The 19,085-nt window shown below is 39.8% G+C and overlaps 2 protein-coding genes across 11 annotated transcripts in view; one reads left to right on the plus strand and one right to left on the minus strand.

Annotated features, from left to right (window-relative positions):
• ptpn20 (protein tyrosine phosphatase non-receptor type 20) overlaps positions 1-6,264 on the minus strand; it is a 30,626-nt gene extending 24,362 nt beyond the window's left edge. For 2 of the 4 annotated variants that reach the window (XR_015778414.1, XM_088086510.1), the window contains exons 1-3: positions 5,899-6,264; positions 2,793-2,940; positions 2,414-2,577 (exon numbers count right to left, since the gene is read on the minus strand). Coding sequence is in view for 3 of the 4 variants with exons in the window: in XM_088086510.1 (XP_087942636.1) it covers positions 2,414-2,577; positions 2,793-2,916 (288 nt within the window). In the remaining variant the exon portion in view is untranslated. Of the gene's footprint in view, positions 1-2,413; positions 2,578-2,792; positions 5,044-5,898 lie in introns of those variants that run through there. The other 2 variants (XM_042501644.2, XM_088086509.1) reach the window with 2 other exon arrangements.
• Positions 1-19,085, plus strand: part of mapk8a (mitogen-activated protein kinase 8a) — a 21,627-nt gene continuing 2,542 nt past the window's right edge. For 2 of the 7 annotated variants that reach the window (XM_088086514.1, XM_088086519.1), the window contains exons 1-12: positions 3-298; positions 6,275-6,420; positions 12,225-12,391; positions 12,623-12,752; positions 12,924-12,982; positions 13,097-13,235; positions 15,414-15,579; positions 15,833-15,904; positions 16,764-16,946; positions 17,059-17,183; positions 17,314-17,377; positions 18,568-18,645. In XM_088086514.1, the coding sequence (XP_087942640.1) occupies positions 6,385-6,420; positions 12,225-12,391; positions 12,623-12,752; positions 12,924-12,982; positions 13,097-13,235; positions 15,414-15,579; positions 15,833-15,904; positions 16,764-16,946; positions 17,059-17,183; positions 17,314-17,377; positions 18,568-18,645 (1,219 nt within the window). In that variant the 5' untranslated portion in view covers positions 3-298; positions 6,275-6,384. Of the gene's footprint in view, positions 299-6,274; positions 6,421-9,535; positions 9,746-12,224; positions 12,392-12,622; positions 12,753-12,923; positions 12,983-13,096; positions 13,236-15,413; positions 15,580-15,832; positions 15,905-16,298; positions 16,371-16,763; positions 16,947-17,058; positions 17,184-17,313; positions 17,378-18,567; positions 18,646-19,085 lie in introns of those variants that run through there. The other 5 variants (XM_088086515.1, XM_088086513.1, XM_088086516.1 and 2 more) reach the window with 5 other exon arrangements.

Here is a 19,085-nt window from a genome sequence, read left to right on the forward strand (position 1 = left end):
GCTCCGGAAGTAGTTAATTTACGTTAAAATAAGCGGGATGAAACGTGTAGACTTAGTAACTCCTTTCCGATTTAGCACTTTACCCCTTGAGCAGAAATTAGAAATAAAACGTTTGGGACGACATCGACCGGATAACTCAATCATAACTTAAAAAGGAAAAGATAAGACAAGATCATTTAACCAGGAGTGATTCAAAAGGAAACTTGGCTAACTACTAGCACAGAAAAAAAGCCCTATTCTGCTCTCCGTGTCTTCTGTTTGGAGGGGAAACCGCCTGGACAACAGGTGCAATGAGTCGGTGAGTCTATTTATTGTTATTCGTAAGAAGTAAGTACTGACTGCTGGGTTGAGCATGACAAGTTTGACAGACGACTGTCAGAGGGCGACTTAATGGACTTATTTCTATGTGGAGTTGATGATGTAGTTTCCATATTGTTTAAATTGTACTGGAGTTTGGGTAATGTTTCCTGAAGGAGCTGTTCAGCTTTCTGTGGTGCTTAAGTGGCTGTTTTGCTGTAGCAGGCTACACTGTGTGAGGCGGATTTGTATATTGACTGTCATGTATTAGCTGTGCGCCGCTCATGGTGTGAGTTTTGCATTGTGTTTTATTGTCCTTAAGTCGGTGTTGTTTCCATCTTGAGTTTCTGATGTTTGGAAATCTTTAACACTAATGATGATATCTGTTTTTCAAGGCCGATACCGATAGTACTTAATGAGACCGAGAACTGATATTTGGAACCCATATGCATTTACAATAGAAATTAAAATATTTCTGTAAAAATTTAGAATTTGCAATGTAACAAAATCCAACACAAAACTTTGGTTGAATGCCTTTAGCAAATGTTTAATCAAAACTGGAACTTTTCACGTCATGCACAGAAGTTCCCTGCAAAAAAAAAAAAGAAAAAAAAAATGAAATTAAAGATGAATGAATAAAAATAGCTCTCTGAGGTTTTACAACGTAACAGTTCCTCTTATGCTGACACTTTATGTCCCTGATGTTGTTTGAGTTTGATATGCACACTTTTCAAATTACTAATTTCATCAGCTTTTTTTTTTTTAAATTAAAAATAAATACAGATACAAATAAATAAATGCCAAATATCGCCCCTCATAATCAGCCAGGCCGATAATCTGTCGACTCCTATTTAGGCTGTCCTCAGGTGATGCTGTTTATATGGTAAGATACGTTGTTAGATCTTAATTGTTTGTGTGATGTCAAATTGCATTATTCAACTGGAATTTTGTCATCACAATGCTGTGATCCCCTCTCACTAGTGAGCAGTTTATTTGTTGTGCGAGTATGGTTCAGTGTAATTTACAGTGTGACATATTTTGATTATATCATCAAATTTCCTGTGTAAACACTGTGTTGCCCCACCAGAATTGCTCTCAACATGGAGATCACTTAGAACAGTGCTAACAACGGCAAGCTTGCTGACAGGACTAACAGTGTTAACCAGGAGGCAACTGGAGGCTATGAGGCTGTGTCTGTATCAGTAGTGACAGCCGTGTGACCTCAGTGTAGAGAGCTAGCCAGTTGGGTACACACACAGGAACTCACGTGCACTAACATGCATGCATGGCCGGACCATAAACTACAAAAATGAACAGAGAAGCTCAGATTACAACAGACACAGAGGTCATTCTCTAATGGAGATGCCTTTACTCCATTACATCTTTACATAGCAAACAGTTGTTTTCGTCTTCATTAATGCTCTGAATATCGTACGGAGCTCCTTTGATATGACAGTTATGCCGATTACTGTTTGAACAGGCGATGAATCGCCCATTAGTTAAGTCAAGAGCAACAATGGCTCTGATTTCTGTAGATCATTTCAAACTTGACAACATATTTCCTGTTTATTTGTTAATACAGTGGCTGGCAGCTAATAAACAGGGGCCAAAGCTGTTGCACAGAATGGCAATAAAATGGTCTAAAAAAGGCACATGTTGTTTTGTTTTATGCAAATAAGTGATAATGTCTGTCACTTTCAAACATAAATGCTTATCTATCTATGAGTTGCATAAATTGTTTTATAGAAGTAATTGTAATTGTGGATATGAAGCATTTACCAAGTCAGATTACTTATGCGCTAACTATGTGTTTATTTAGGAGTTACTTTAGAGTCTTTCCTAGCCAAAGTTAAATCAGGACTCTGAAATGCAAAATTCAAGTAGCAGTTCCTTTAGTCAGCCACTAGATGGCGTGCTTGCACCTCAGTCGTCCTTCAACTCCTGACATCCTGAAATATTACAGTCTAAGGAAAAGACACGTAGGGAAATAACAGCAGAGTTTAAAATACTGATTAATAAAGCCAACAGTATAAACAGATGCTGCTTTGTGGTTGGCCAGTCCACCGTGTACGTCCATGTTTGCTGTTAGGACAGGTGTGAGGATGTATGCACTGACCCTCTCTATGGCAGGTTTGGTTGAGCTGGCACGGCCCTGCAGCATCTCTGGAGCAGTGAAGGTGGATACCTCATCTGATAGGCCACAATTCTTAAATGCTAAGGTACCAGTGGCTGACAGCAGCAAGGAGGTGGGGCTTATGATGTTACACATATTGTTGTGACCTGAAAAAAAAAGTAGGAAGTCCTTAATGTATTTGATGCTGCTGCTGCTGCTGCTGGTACAGTTCTATAGTAAAGATGGCGTAAAACAGAAATACTACAAGATATTCAAATGTTTATATTGCGTTTACATTGCAGTACCATAAGAGTATGGTTATAGGGTTAAGACATGATGGATGTGTGCCTGTAGTGAAAGGGGGTTATCTAAAATGCTTTACCTTCATAAGAGACATCTACTAAAGACTCTGCAGTGCTCAGCAGCAGGGACCAGACCTCCTCCTCCAGCAGAGGTCCCCCTCGTGCCTCCAGTACTTCAGCTAATGTAACAAATGTGCTGCTCATCCTGCACACATTCCAAGCACGCACCTTTAAAAAATACAAACAAACGGAAAGAAAACACGTACAAACCCAAAATATCACTTATTAGAGCTTTAGTTCATATTCTGAGGAAAGGTTTAATTTCCTTGATTTTGCTCTGTTTGCAAATCAAACACCTACATCTGAATGTCTTATGTCTTCCAGCACTCATGAAAACGTTTTCTCTGTATTATTGGGCCGATATTCTTTGTCAAGCTTGTTATTCTCTGCATTCTCCTCTCCTCACCCTCACTGCACATTCATCTCCACATCTCTGTGTGAGGGTATTACCGTGGATGTCAAAGCCTGTCAACTATTGTTTTGTCTTCAGAGACAGTTATATAAGAAAGATCGGAGGAAAAGACAGTTCTCTGAACTGGACTGCGATTAGATGATCTTACTCCATTAGTCTCAGTGTCTCTCTCACTGTCCCTCTGCCCCTCCCCATTTCCTAATAGGCTTTTTTCTAACCAGAGGGAGCTGTGATTCTGGCACCAAAGCAACTGTGTCATCATGATCCCATGTTAAGTTTGTTGTCACATAGTGTGCAGGTATTACTACAACTATATACAGCTGAGAGTGAGGAGGAGAAAATAACCTGAGCTGACAGATAGACAGGGAAAGCTGCAGAACATGCAAAAAAAAGCTTTCTCACTTTGAACATTATTCATGTCTTTATGTATGTATATATAAAGTGCAATTCATATTAATTTGACAATTTGATCTATTTAGTTATTTCTTATCTTTTCAGATAGACTTATTTGATGTATATTAAACCACTCTGGATGAGGTGGATACAATAAAACTGAACCAATCACACAATAAAAGATCAATGCATTCTATGAAAGCTCCTTATTTTTTAAAAGACTGCATGTCGCTGTAATTATCGGCACATCAAAGACCCAATTACACTTGATCTGACATGGCCAACACTTTGAAAGATTACAGTAAAACAACTAGCATACACATTTTCATTACTATGTGTCTCAAAGGGCAGAAATATCTGCAACAAACTGACGCCTAAAAGGTCTGAGAAACCTTTTACTGCACGCCCCAACCTTTTGACGGATAAAGTGTTGACATGAAAATGTACTGCGAGAAAAAAAATTTCCCTAAGTTTTCCTCATTTCTCGAACAAATTACAGAAAACAGAATCAGATAGTTCCTCATGCATGGTAAAGGCTGTGAAACCCAGGTGTCATGTTTTTTATTCCACCAGATGTGGGCTTTTTTTTTTTTTTTTTTTTAATGTTTTAGAGCATTATACAATAGCCTACTCAAACACACACAACATGCCTTCACCAATACAAACCAACCCAATCACTTCAGGCACTTAAACTGAATCTATCCTGGACTTGTGACACCCAGACTGTCGACTGGATATGAGGAAAGTTCATTAAATGTTTGGCTGAAAACAAAAACACCAAAGCAACTGTGAGGTTATCATCTCCTAAAAATGTACCAGGCTATTTAAATCAGTGTATAAATCATTATATTGATAAAAATATATGATAACCCCTCTGTATCCCTCCAAGCCGGTTTGTGGTTATGATGAAGGGATCGAAGAGAAAAGTAGGAACCCTGCCAGGTGCACCCACCCATCCACTGTAGAGCAAAAACTCTTCCAGCTGTCCTCGCTTTAAGAGGTCTGTCTACAGGTGTAAAGCTACTGTTGTGACTGCTGCAGGGACAGAAACCTGGTCATTGGTTGCTATCGTAGTTATAATAACACCAATGCCATGTGTAGCTATATTTATGGGGTAAAAAACATAAGGGAGCTGTGCTGTGCATATAACAACATGGCTTTTACATAAACATTTGGCTGTGTTGATATCCTATGGAAAAAATATTGCCACAAATCATTGCAAAGTAGCAAAATCTAAAATTAAATGGGAAAAAATTTGCTCTAGCAAATAATTGGACTATCTATAACTCAAATTAAACTCTACATGTCATATACTCATATACGTTTATTTTTTTAAAATATATAATCAACCTAATTATTTGAATCATTGAAGTGATCTTATTATTATTTTCTTTGACTTTGCTGTTCTTTATTTGTCCAATTGTTTTGTCTGTTTTCTTTTTATCCTTTTTGTGAGGTAAGATTTTCATGTTATATTTATGAGCATTATCCCCCCCCCCCCCAAAAAAAAATGGCTCCGTTGATTGGCTAGACAAAGTCTGACCTCTTTTGCCCCTTTTCACCATTAACATCAAACTTTTGCATCTTATCACAGCCCCTGCATACCTTGAATCACAACCTTTAAAACTTGATAATTACAATGAAATCCCAAAGAATAACTCTTATACAACTGCAGGATGTTTTGCCATCTAGAGTCAACTCTGTTTGTGTCTAATAATCTGATACCATGTCCGGTTTGCACACTTTTTTTCTCCTGGGTGTTAATTCATTTCCTATTCATTGCCTTTGGACTAAAATGCTGTCAACAACTATTATCCTGTTACATACAAAACGCCTCAGTGATCCACTAAGCAGACAACCACATGATATAGACACAGACAGAGGGGAAGCTGTACTGTATCCTTGGGAATTTGGGACAACATGCTTCTTCAGGATCTAGGTCTCTTACTGCCTTTTTTTCACTAAATTCCCGAATTTATGCATCATGACAAACAAAGAATGATTTGTGAAGATAATGTGTTTGCCTTGAGTCCAGTTTATGTAGCTATAGCATAAGCAGCCCCTACCAAACAACACATTTCACCAAGATGATTTTTGTCGTCACAGGCCTGAATATGAAGGCTATACTATGCATTACTCTTAAAGGTAAATCTCATTACAGTCCTGTGAATGTCTAGCAAGGGGTTACAGCCCAAAGTGAGAGACTTTACATGTGAAATCTCAGAGGTAAACGTGAGGACACCCACCTCATTTCAGCAAACTGTCAAAAAGCAGCACTATAAGAAGGAAGATGAAGATGAAGGATGATAGCTCAACATTACCTGGTACCATATGTAACCTATGTCAGCGCTCTGATCCTTTGTATTATCTTCAGTGCTCCCACCGTCGATCCAAAATAATCCTTGTGATCATCGCATTGCTGTTTTGACGTCCTCTGTGTAAACGCTGCTCCGCTCCGGCAGGTAATTCATCAATGACATTAACTATACATGGTGCCCCATTCATTTGCTCGATCGCCACCAGCACCACGCTGAAGATCTGAAACTTTTTACTGTAATTGGGGCTATTCTTAGCTTCTCGCCTTTAAACACATAATTGGATTAGCCTCGCGGTTTGACAGCGACAGGTCAGAGCCACCAATAGCGGGTGGCGTGAGATCAGCTACACCGATTTAACTAATCCGTCTGACGCCCAAAGGTGCGGAGGATCCCCGGCGGTAGGTGCGCTACAGAGACGCCTGGGAAGGACGAACGACCTCGGCCACACGGGTGGATTGTAGCCTGCTGCTGTCGGGCTGCTCCTCCACGATGATCATCACACTGCGGGCTCTCTTCGAACAAGGGGTAAGAAAGCGTAGTAGGCTTGTGTTGCAGCGGGAGTCGGTGCTGGGACGTCTCTCCATGCCGCTTATCGCGCGCAGCTTGTCTCTGCAGGCCCCGGGGTATCTGCGCAGGGACGAGGATAAATAACAAGCATGCAGGGCTGTCAGGCGGGTGCAGGGAGAATTTAAACTACTCAGCGCTAAGTTAACGCAATTTTACCCTAATGTCCTTATTCAGTCACATGCCTTCGCAGAGCATGGCTCCGTGCATAATAACGCTGTTGTAGCGTATAGAAAGTGATGCACGAACTCTAGATGGTATCCTCACTGTTATATGCTATAGATTATTGCAGAGCATAGTCCACAAATGATCCCACATGGAGAGGAAATAAGATCCACGGGCTGACAGAAGATGCTAAATATTGCCCTGATGACACTGATCCTGCAAAATAAACCCTTTATTGATGTATATACGATCACTGCTGCATCACTGTTTACCCCGGAAACTGACAAAACTGTATATTCAGGTGGAATGTAACTAAGTGTATTTACTCAAGTACTGTACATAAATACGAATTTGAAGTACTAGTACTTGAGTATTTTCTTTTCATGCTACTGTATGCTTCTACTCCACTACATTTCAGAGGGAAATATTGTACTTTTTACTATTTATCTAACAGTTTTAGTTACCCCACACATTCCGATTTTTACTTAAAAATCATACAGAGAGTTTATAACATATTATGTTTTGTTGTAAATAAAATTACCAAACAGTTTATACAAGTACAGCTAAAACGATTAATTGATTAATTAATCAGTCGATTCACAGAAAATTAATTGCCAACTATTTTGATAAACATTTAAGTCTTTTTGTAATAATTTTGAGTTTGGGTGTGTTTCCCCCCCTCCAATTTTTTAAAATGTTTTTTTTTTTTCTTTTTTAAATAATTCTGAGTTTTGGGGTGTTTTTTTCTATTTTATTTTAATAATTTCAAGTTTTTGAGTGTTTTTTTCTCCCTCCCTTTTTGAAGAATATTGCGGTGTGTGTGTGTGTGTGTGTGTGTGTGTGTGTGTGTGTGTGTTTTTAATGTATTTTATTTATTTATTTTTTTTAAAGATTTTCATCATTGGATACTTTTACTTTTAATACTTAAAGTACATTTTCCTGATTATACTTACTTTTAAGTGCCATTTTAAAAGCCCGACTTTTCCTTGTAACAAAGCATTTTCACAGGGTGGTATTTTTACTTTTACTTAAGGATAAGTGCATAAATCTCTTTATTAAAATCACACTCAGTGCAGTTCCTTTTGACAATACTGTAAATACCACTCTTAAAATTGGTATTTTGTCTCCTTACCAAACATCACAGCTTTAATAAATCCCTTCAGCAAATATCAACTTAGATCTAGTTGTCTGCAAGTCTGCATACATATATAAAAAACCTGTCAATCATACTGTAATAATTGGGTTCCAACTCCAAGACTGTTTGCAAAATCTATAAAAGTATTAACAAACCAACCAACTAACTTGCCTAATTTAAATAGACCTGAAGAATAAAGCACAAAAGACTGAAGGAAAGATAGAACAGGAGGAAGAAAGAAAGAGCAAATTTGAAATATTTATCCATATGAATGCCAAATTGCTTGAGAAAAATGTGACTATTTTGCTTGAAGCTGTGTGTCACTTAATGACCTTTGTGTGGACTGGGCTGTCCTTTTCCTCTGTGGAGGGTTTTGCAGTGAGGTCAGTTTGTGGGACAAAATGGGCATCAGTTTTCAGTGCTTTTAGCTTTAGTTACAGAAAAAAATGTGAATGACGTTTTGACTTACAGTGATCCATAAACCATACAGCCTGGCACTGCCTGTCTGACATTTTCTCTATTGTCATCAGAATATAGACATTTCTGAAATATAAAGTAGGAAAATATGGAGCTTCATATTTAATTGGAAATAAATATTTTATATATATATATATATGTATATTATTGGAAATGCAAGTCCAACATCATTTGCTGTTGGACTAAAATATGACCACTTTCTTATTATCTATCATACAGCATAGGGTCTGTATAGGTGGATAGATAAATAGATGGATAGATAGGTGAATTGAAAGACAAACCAACATTAAATGTCTTAGTATGAAGTTAGGCCACCTCATGCCTGTTGGTGTAGGCATGAACACCATTCCTCCACAAGATATTCCCTCATTGAGATTAAGATCTCTTTTTACCTGAGTGCAGCAGGTAGATAGAAAGCAAACATAGGCACATTTTGAAATGATGGGCCCCTGAGCACAGACATGTAAGAGGCCCCAGCACTGCTCCTATATAGGACTTAAATCACATAGACAGACTTTGTGGTGTTTTTGCTTGTTTTTTTCTTTTTCTTTGAGGCAGTCTGTGTCTCTTCATAAACGTGTCTTTTTTGTAGACATTTTGTATGTAGGAAATTTTGTTTATATGTGTGTGTGTGTAATTGTCTTTTTTGTCATTTTGTGTTTCTCTGCAGTCATTTTGTGTCTTTTTGAGGTAATTTTGTGTCTTTTGTCATTTTGCCTTGCTTTGTAGTCATTGTGCATCTTTATTTGGTTGTGTTGTCCCTTTTTGTAATTATACTGTGTCTGTTCGCAGTTCCTTGCATCTCTTTATTGTCTTTTTTGTGGCTCTTCCTGGTCAGTACATGTTATTTTGTGAAACATTTTGCAGGTAAAAGCCCTGACACCTCTGGCCCCTGAGCTTGTGCCTCCTAGGCCTTTCAGTTATTGATTCATACACATTTATCACAAAAGGACATCAAAGACAATACAAGACTTAACTAAACAGATCTTAAGATGAACGTTTATATTACATCATTTGGTGTTATTATGGTGATGACGGTTGAGAGCATTGTCTTACATTTTTGTCCAAAATCTTAGCTGTTTAACTGTGTTGATGATTGTAGCATTTTATTCATGTCATTTTCATACAAACCATTCAGTGCTGCACGGAAGCATCTGCATTTGGTATCTTCCTCCCGTTCCTCCACTCTTGTACTCAGTTTTTTCCTCTAATTTGTAGTCTGTAGATAGGCAGGCGGAAGAAAGGATGGATGGATGGAGGAGGAGTGGTGGGTGTGTCTCTGTGGATGAGTGACGTACTGCTGGGACGCATGCCCCGTGCGCACTGCGCGTCCTGGCCTGTCAGTAGTAGCCAGATGGAAACGTAGGCAAGTGAATTTGGTGAGGTCATGTATTTTTAAGCCGCACAACGGAATAAATCATCCACAATCGGCGGCATAAACGAATAGTCCGGAACATTTCGCCGCCGATCGGACCGCGGGGGGATCGATAGTTTGATTTGATGACAGAGGTAAGATGAGGATTCGCACCTCTGCTCCTCAGACGTGCTTATTGTTTGGCCGTGGGGGAGGGTCGTATGTCGCTATGAGCATGCTGCTTACCGACGTGGTTGTTGTTTAGGGTGTTAAATCATAGCTTCACTTCACCGAGAGCACTCTATTTTCGTGTCGTTACAATGCGATACGTCTATACACGGCGTAGAGCTCGTATATAGATTTAAGCAGCGGCTTGTTTCACCACCGACTGCGCACTGTTTCACAAACAGGCCCGGTCATATCACGATACGACTGTCATTATTACTTTAATAATGTCTGTTCGTGCACTGTCCGGCGTATAAATGCTACGTTTTTAGCAGGCGTGCATTCTTGCTTGCGTCTTTCCAGTCCGCCAGCTGCCTCCGTCAAGACAAGACGAGGGGTCGTATGGCCAAGGTTAACACGCTGACAACGAGTTAAAATAAATAACGGCTCGATAATGGTCCTCACTCAGTCTCTGCTGTTAATATGAGACTGAGAGATGAAGCAAGGTCTTCTGTTTCTCTGCGTCTTTCTGTGTGTGGACTGGTGTCAGCTTTGTTTTGAGCGGATATGATGATATGATGTTATAGAAGTCATCTTTTCCATATGGTATCATGTAATACATATGTGCAGGGGCGTAGGTTTTGTTTTAAACATGGGAGGGGGCACACAGGAAACATGAGGGGTGTCTGCCAAAAAATCATATACTTAAAATAAAATCATATACTTCATTTCTTGCATACCTGTAAATTTAATGCACAAAATTGTGCCTTTCCTGCATTCATTTACTTTGTAATTTTTTTTTTTTTTTGCCAGAATAAACGTCCTCTGATGCTTTCATGTTTTTATGATATGCAAATATTATAAATATTGATGGGGGCGTGTCCTCTGTTTCCCCTCTGAAATGTGCACGTGTATTGCTGAGATTGTAGGAGAACATGAGATAATATACCATCAATGGAAAAAGTATAAACTTTTACCTATTAGATTTTATTAGTTGTGTGTTTTATGGTATGTGATGTATAGATAAGAAAGCTGCACCATAAAATTGTGAACTGTGTTAATGTGAAAGTGCAGTTCAAATATTTTTAATTGGAGTATAATATTTGTTAATTACCATGTCCAAGATGTGAATTGCCCTTTAAGTATGTGCTCCGGAAGCCATTCATTAAATCATTACGCTGAAGCAGCTTGTTTGAAGAAAACAGAGGTTAAGTCATTAGAGGGCAGTGCGCTCTAGGAATGACCCCCTGCTATATTTCTGCTTTTGCAGAATACAAAGGCCACCTGAGGTGTATTCCAGCTCCCTGCCTTCAAGTCCATCCACGAGGTCCAGACCTCTTAGGTGCTGCTGAGACTACTGATGTGGCTGCTGCTGCATTCCTTGTGAATACTGCGGCCGACATATAACTGCAATCTAATAGTGTGCCATTGATTTTAGAGGTATTTGTCGATGCAGCATGTCGTTGTAAGCGTCAATACTAGTTTATTTCACAGCAGGGGCAGTAATATTAACACTGTGTGTGTGACTAAATGAGAGTTCAGGGGATCAAATCAGACTGTGATTCTCCCTGCGACGACCTGACCCTAATTACCCTCATGGGTTGCCATTATTGCAATAATGACCTTACCACAGAGCGACAGATAACTGTACATACCACTGCTGTACACTAACTGCAATGTCATTCATAAATCAGACAAGCATAATTGTCTTCCTGTCTGAAATATAAAAAGAGGCGGCAAGTCTATTTCCATGTTGTGAGGGAGGTGAATGTTATGTACGTCTTTGTGACGTTGGAGGAACAGACGGAGAGCTGACTCATTTTATTCTGGCAATTATATCCCTCATATGGACTGTGTGTCGGCAGAGTGGAAGAGAGGGGAGGGTGATTGAGTTGCTTATGTAAGAAATGAAGGGAGGGAAAGGAAGTCGCCTTTTTTAGATTTGAGCTGGTTTTGTTTTAATGAACATGTTCGGGGACATCTTGCACACAAACTGGTGTCTCGGTGTTGAGTCTTATCTGGGCTCATAGCCGCATGGTGCAACTTGACCCAGTTAACATGTGCTCGTGGAAGACCGGCTTGTAGAACTGGGCTGGAGTCCTGGGCTGGGCTCCAAACTCGCAGGAATTATCACTGGGCTTGGTTTTCCAGTGTGACAGAGTCACTCCGAGAGTCATGTTTCATATGATGGAGTAGACCTCGCTGTGGCCTGCTGTTCTGCCACCACTGCTGATGATATCAAATCTTCCACATCCTGGTGTGTTTGCTGAGTTGCTGAGATAAGGAACCGCAGTGCTCGCCTCAAGTGTGAAATTCAGCAGTGTCTTTTCTCCTCCACTCCTAATCTGCTTCTTCGGGAGCTTGGATTTTGATTTGAATTTCCAATTTTTGGCCGGGGTGCTGGAATCTGTGGTGTATTGTCCTGGCAATACAAAATATTTAAACGTGTGCCCGTCTTTATTTACACAGAGGACATTTTTGGATGCACAGAAGGCACTAATTGAAGATTTCGCCATGAACAAAAACAAGAGAGAAAGAGAGTTCTACAGCCTAGATGTTGGGGATTCGACGTTCACAGTACTGAAGCGATACCAGAATCTAAGACCCATCGGCTCAGGAGCACAGGGAATTGTCTGGTGAGTGTTCAAACAGCTTTCTGATGAAATGTGGGTCACTGTTTCCAAAATGTCCCCAGAACATTCATTAGAGGAAAGAATAATTTACTGTCACCTCAAGAAATTATATGATTTTTTTTCTTTTATGACAAAAGCTGAGGTTTTTAAACTGTTGAAGTAAGACCCATGACCTGTAATGCCTAATCCCTTTTAGGCTACGTTTTGAAATGATTCCCTGACTTTGTTCCTCAGCTCTGCTTACGACCAAATCCTTGAACGAAATGTCGCCATCAAGAAGCTGAGTCGGCCGTTTCAAAATCAAACCCATGCCAAGAGGGCGTTCAGAGAGCTAGTCCTAATGAAATGTGTCAATCACAAAAATGTAAGTATGCAAATATATTCACCCACATGACCCGTGGGTGATGGGGCATTTTAAAATGGCAGAAATTAATAGCGTTTGCATGCTTAAATATGTGTGTAAATCATATTGTGCTTCAATGTGACGTGTAAACACAAAAACATCATTCTGACTTATGTCATTTTGTACCCACAGATCATCGGCCTTTTAAATGTATTTACGCCGCAAAAATCATTAGAAGAATTCCAAGATGTGTAAGTAACTACATGTGAAGTGTGGATGTACTAAAATCCAACTATGTCCTCTTGCGTGTGTGTGTGTGTTTGCTAAGATGCCTCCCAACCACAAAATTGTTTGTGCTCCGTCAGATACTTGGTAATGGAGCTGATGGATGCCAACCTGTGCCAGGTCATTCAGATGGAGCTGGACCACGAGAGGCTGTCGTATCTGCTCTATCAGATGTTGTGTGGTATCAAACACCTCCACGCTGCCGGCATCATTCACAGGGTAAGCAGCTGGCTGCGACTGCACAGATGAATGCCAGGGCAGTGTACCGAAGGAGAACAGTTTAAACCTTAAGTGACACTTGACACTAAAGCGTAAAGGCAAATGGTCAACTGGCACACTATAGGATGACGAATATAGTCTTTTAATTACCAAAAAAAACCCTATTGAAAATATATTTGAGAAAAACATAAACTTTGTAATATTTGTGTCATTTCTTTAATTGTAAAGTCTAAGTCAAAGCAAGCGTTCTTAATGAGATTGAACAAAATGAACTGGCTTTTTAGCAGCTTTTCTGAAGCTGATGTGAGGTGATACAGACTTCTGACCTCAGTTTTGAATGAGCCAGATAAATGTTTTATTTTCCCATAAGGATCAGTAACAAGCAGGTGTGAAGTGTGTGCATAGATGGGATGGGGGGCGAACCTAACAGCATAGTGTGTCAGTACTTTGTGTGGCAATATTGTATGGATACATGGACACAAAGTATAAATTTTTTATAAAATTAATTAATAATAAATATGGGTAACTTACTGCAATACTAATCTATTGATTTCTCAACTAACTAGATACTTTTGGCTGCAATAAAATGACTGAAGTGAAAAACTTTATCTGTAAAACTTTGGAGACATATTTTACAGTATAAAAAGGTCATAAATCACCATGTTTTAGAATTCATGTTATTACAATACTCAGCATATCACAAAATGTTTAAAATTATAATAATATTGTATCACGACTAAAGCACTGTGATAATATTGTATTGTGGAGCCTCTGGTGATCCCACCTCCAGCATGGACTGTGTTTACAATTACAGAACGACTGAACAAGTGAAAACGGCCTTAGCAGTAGAAATATGCAGACAGTTGTCACATCAAATTATAATAGGGCACTAATGTATTTGCTCGCTGACTGTAGTTTGATAACGGCTAGTATGTTGAATGAACTGTATGAGACTTGCAGAACAACAATGATATAGCAGCAAATCACTTTTTACAATGTAAAGATATAGTAAAGGCATCCTGAGCAGAAAATGAAGTCAGTCTACCTCTCTGCATGTTTTGAGCCATGCTTTTTTGTTTTTAGTGGTAGATTGTATAGTAACACATGAATTGTTAGAGCATGTGAGTACCAGTGAGTGTGTCCCACTGACTAGCTAATCACAGCTGCTCTTCATCATGCCCCACTGATATCAAGACTCACATATCATCATGAAAATATAGCGCCCATCCTCGGGCCCCCCCCCCCTTGCCTCGCTGCTTATGGAATTAGCATCTTAAAAAAATATATTCAGCAAAGGTCCTCTAAGGGAATGTTACATCTTCAGCAATCCATTATTCCTAGCTAGAATGAAAAAGCAGCACCCCCCAAAAATCAATATTGTAAAATGCCACCACCTGATTCATCTGGAATCCGTAAATGCTTTGCTACTAGCAAACAAATCACCTCAGAAAGCAATTTGCACTGCAGAGACAAACATGACATAGACAAAAAGTCATCTTTAGGAAATAGCTTCTCCAGGCTATCAGTTGGATTTTTGTCATGATGGATAGTTTAGCACACTATTATCTTGTGACATGTTGAGACGATACTTCACAAAAACACACAATGCTGCTGGCCTAGATGTGGTAATGTGGGGTTTGGACTCATACAGAAGTCATCCCTCTCAATCATCACTTATGAGCCACTGGAAGTGTGTTGCTGTGTATTTCTCTTCAGAGACTTCACCCTCTGCCTGTATTTTCTTATGTTGTTTCTTATTTTGCGGTGTTTGAGCATTCCCTGGCACTGGGGCAGTTGAGGGCAGGACTTCATAAAAAGGTATCGACCCGGTGCCAGACTGTGAGCAGCACACATCCAAAAGGAAGCTATGAAAATTGTGTACACGCCGTTGAAAAAAACGCGAATATAGTGAGGCGAAACGCCAAGCGTGCACAGCTCAGTCCAAAACGAATGAATCTGGGATCTGGCTCTGGCTCTCATTTTAGTTGCAACACTGTTTACATACTGCAACCGTCAATCCCTACATAGTATGCTTTTCAAGAAAAATACACTAAGTTGTCACTGAGTTGTCACTACGTTTCTAGCTGTTAATTGGCTTTATTTCAAACAATGTCATTGCTGTTTATTGACAAAATTAACATTTACAAAATTGACATTTTGGTATGTGCTCCTCTTTAGGACCTCAAGCCCAGTAACATAGTTGTCAAGTCAGATTGCACACTGAAGATTTTAGACTTCGGCTTGGCTCGGACAGCTGCCACGGGCCTCCTGATGACGCCGTACGTGGTTACACGCTACTACAGAGCACCAGAGGTTATCCTGGGAATGGGCTACCAAGCCAATGGTTAGTAGTCAATGTACTGTTTCTGCCAACCCTTTTGTAGTTTTCGTTAGAAAGATTTGTGTTAGACCTGTTCAAACCCCATGTACTGGGACCTGAAGATAAATCTGCTTTAACACAGTGTGAGCTGCATGGTGCTTGTGCACATGATGGGACTTTGTTGTGAGAAACTGCTCACTAACTGGCCTCCTACGTCTAACTAACCTGTTGTTGTGCACTCCTCTCACCTCTTATTGGCTTTGTTCCACTTCACTAGTGGACATATGGTCTGTGGGCTGCATACTGGCGGAAATGGTTCGCCATAAAATCCTCTTCCCAGGAAGGGACTGTATCCTTGGGACTTTTTAAATTCTTCTTCATGCTGTTAATCTTAACAATCTTTGTAAAGTGTTTGTGCTTCGTGCTGTGCAGACTGTCAGAATACAGTATTTTGTCTCAGGCTAAGGGGGATTGTTAATATGACACGGTGTAACATGCCTAATTTGAAGCTTTCTGGCTGTCATTGGCAGTAAACGTGTCAGCTTTCATTTTTATAAGCTCACTGCATCGCTTTCTCTCATATATCAGGCTGCTGCATGTTCTCCGTTTTCATTTCCACACGCCATCACACCACTGCCATTCTGCTTGCATCTTTCTCACTTTGTTTGTGCTTTTTTTTTTCTTTAAATCTCACCATTGCGTTTGCATGTCCACCTCCCTGTCATCTAAACGTCCACCTCCAGTGGATGTATGGTCAGTGGGCTGCATAGTGGCCGAGATGATCAGGGGAAGCGTGTTGTTCCCCGGCACTGATCGTATCCTTCCCCATCATTGATTGATCACTGTGTCATCACTTCATTCTGTGTGAAGAGATCCAACACTGTCCTGAGAGTGTCCCTCTCTCACATTGCTGTTCATTTTCAATTTTTTCCACCCGACAAACACGACCATCATCGCTCTGCTGCACACATCTATTGTGATTACGTCAAGCCAAACGAGATGATTAAAGGCGGTAGTTAGTGATGTATTAGCTGCTCAGGAAAGGAGTGAGAGGCTGCATCACTGTAGATGCTGTGATCTGTGTGTGTGGACTACATAAGCAGAGCTGTTGCGAATCCAAAGAAAGTTAAATGTCAAAGTGCCCTGATGGTGTGTTACTGTATGTGTGTGGGAGTGAATTGTATGTTTCCTTAACATTCACACTTCAGACATTGACCAGTGGAACAAGGTAATCGAGCAGCTAGGCACTCCATCTCAGGATTTTCTAATGAAGCTGAACCAGTCAGTTAGAACGTATGTAGAAAACAGACCACGCTACGCTGGCTACAGCTTCGAAAAACTCTTCCCAGATGTGCTCTTCCCTGCTGACTCAGACCACAACAAACTGAAAGGTAGTGTTTTTGTGTTATCATGACTGAAAATCATACATAAGTCTTTGTCAAATCACGTTTGTAGACTTGTGATTACCAGCATCTTATCTATCTTGGTTTTTTCTCCCCTCAGCGAGCCAAGCCAGAGATCTCCTATCCAAGATGTTAGTGATTGATGCCTCTAAGCGCATCTCTGTAGACGAGGCCCTGCAGCACCCCTACATTAACGTTTGGTACGACCCAGCTGAAGTGGAAGCGGTAAGTGGTTCGCTGATCGGAGCGTATGAGTCTTAAATGGGTCACATGAGATTTTAATTATATCACTCAAAGCGGAAAGTTGGCATTGCTCTTGTATGATGTGCCATTCAAGCTATTTTTTCTTTCTCAGCCCCCTCCAAAGATCCTGGACAAACAGCTGGATGAGAGGGAGCATACCGTGGAAGAGTGGAAAGGTTAGACAGCATACTAAGATTCTCACCAGTACACGCAACACTTCTCTTTTCACTGTCGGTGTATTATTTACCCTCTGGCTCTTGAGGGAGGGGAAATAATCATCATGAGAGTAAAAGTGATGTTTCCTCAGCGAGAGGTTCACTCTAATGAGAAAAATGGCCGCAAGTTCCCAGGGCATGTGGGAGGAGACAGACTCTTTTGGACATGTAGAGCACAGAACAGATACTTTTACATCTCAAATTAATCTATGAAGAATGAAGTAAATGAGATAATGTAACCAACTTTTTAGAATTTAAACCATGTGACTTATTTATCTATTTAAACCCATTTTTGTGTTTTTAGTCAGTCCTTATAAAATGGTTCTCACAGATGTATGTTTTTAACCTTAGATTTAAACATCACAAATCGTGGACTTCCTAGGCTTTTTTATAAACGGAAAAATGTGTATAATTTTTGTCACACAGTGTTCTCGTAAGAGATCAGTATTTGCTTCAAAATACTTAAAGTTAACTACCAGAAAAATTAAGCATCGAATATGTTATTGTACAACTGCTAGTAACTATGAAATGTATCCGCTGTAGTTGGATACATTTAATAATTGGATAGTTTGTAGTTGCATTAAATTTCTGCAAATTAGATTTGTCTATGAAATAGAAATAATCAGCTGGCCAGAGTCTATGATTAGCAATTTGTTGGTGGTGACATGATTGTTTTCTATTCAAGGAAAGAACAAAAATAAACCATGTCCAAAGAAATCCAGCAGGACAGCCAGCGAATGTGTAAATATGCAGTCCGTTGGTTACAGACATTGTTGCCTGAAGGGCTCTGAGTCTCCACTGTAGTTGCCAGAGGGTGCGTTGTGGTGACTCGAAATCCCTCTCTGAAGCCTGTCAGTGTTTTCCACTGTGGGGGAACCTGATTCTGTGAAGCAAGGGAGGACTTCAGATTGTGTGTAAATATCACTTATCAGTTGTGCAGCAGGATGAGCTCATCCTAACCCCTGCCAGGTGATAATGACCCCTCACTCATTTTTAGAAGGGTCACACCAGCACACCCTGTCCAAGTTAGAAACACGATGCGGCTTGGAGTGTACAGTATGCAACACACACTGTACAGAAAGTATATACACACGTCAATGATTTCTCTCTGTATCTCCCTACTTAACCCTCTCCTGCTCTCTCATCTGTAGGGCTTATTTATAAGGAAGTGAGTGAATGGGAGGAGTGGACAAGAAATGGAGTGATAAGAGGCCAGCCGCCTCCTTTAGGTGAGTAATCATGATAACTCTGGGAGATAAGAAGAGGTGGGAAGGATGGATTATAGTGAGTCAATAGAGGCACATGATGGTATAAATGGTCATTTATCAGAGGATTGATGTAAGAAAAATGTCCACAAGGTTTTGTATCACAAGATTATGATGCTCAGTCATATGATTAAATAATGCAAGATTGATAATACTTTTTCAAAAAAATTACTTTATTTAGCAATTAGTGAAAACACATGTAGATGATATACACACATACTAACATATGCAAAAATGCAAAAACAGATGTACAGATTCTATTAAATCACAAAACATAAAAGAACACAGAAGTAACAGGCAACAGTGGAAATAAAATAATTTAAAATAAAAATGAGAGACAATGAGAATGCATAAAGAAAAGTTAAAACTTTGAATACTTTATATTACTTTATATGACGATCACT

The sequence above is a fragment of the Plectropomus leopardus genome, chromosome 13 (assembly GCF_026936395.1).
Source record: "Plectropomus leopardus strain MGB_pleo_1.0 chromosome 13, ASM2693639v1, whole genome shotgun sequence".
In the NCBI taxonomy this organism is placed as follows: domain Eukaryota; kingdom Metazoa; phylum Chordata; class Actinopteri; order Perciformes; family Serranidae; genus Plectropomus; species Plectropomus leopardus.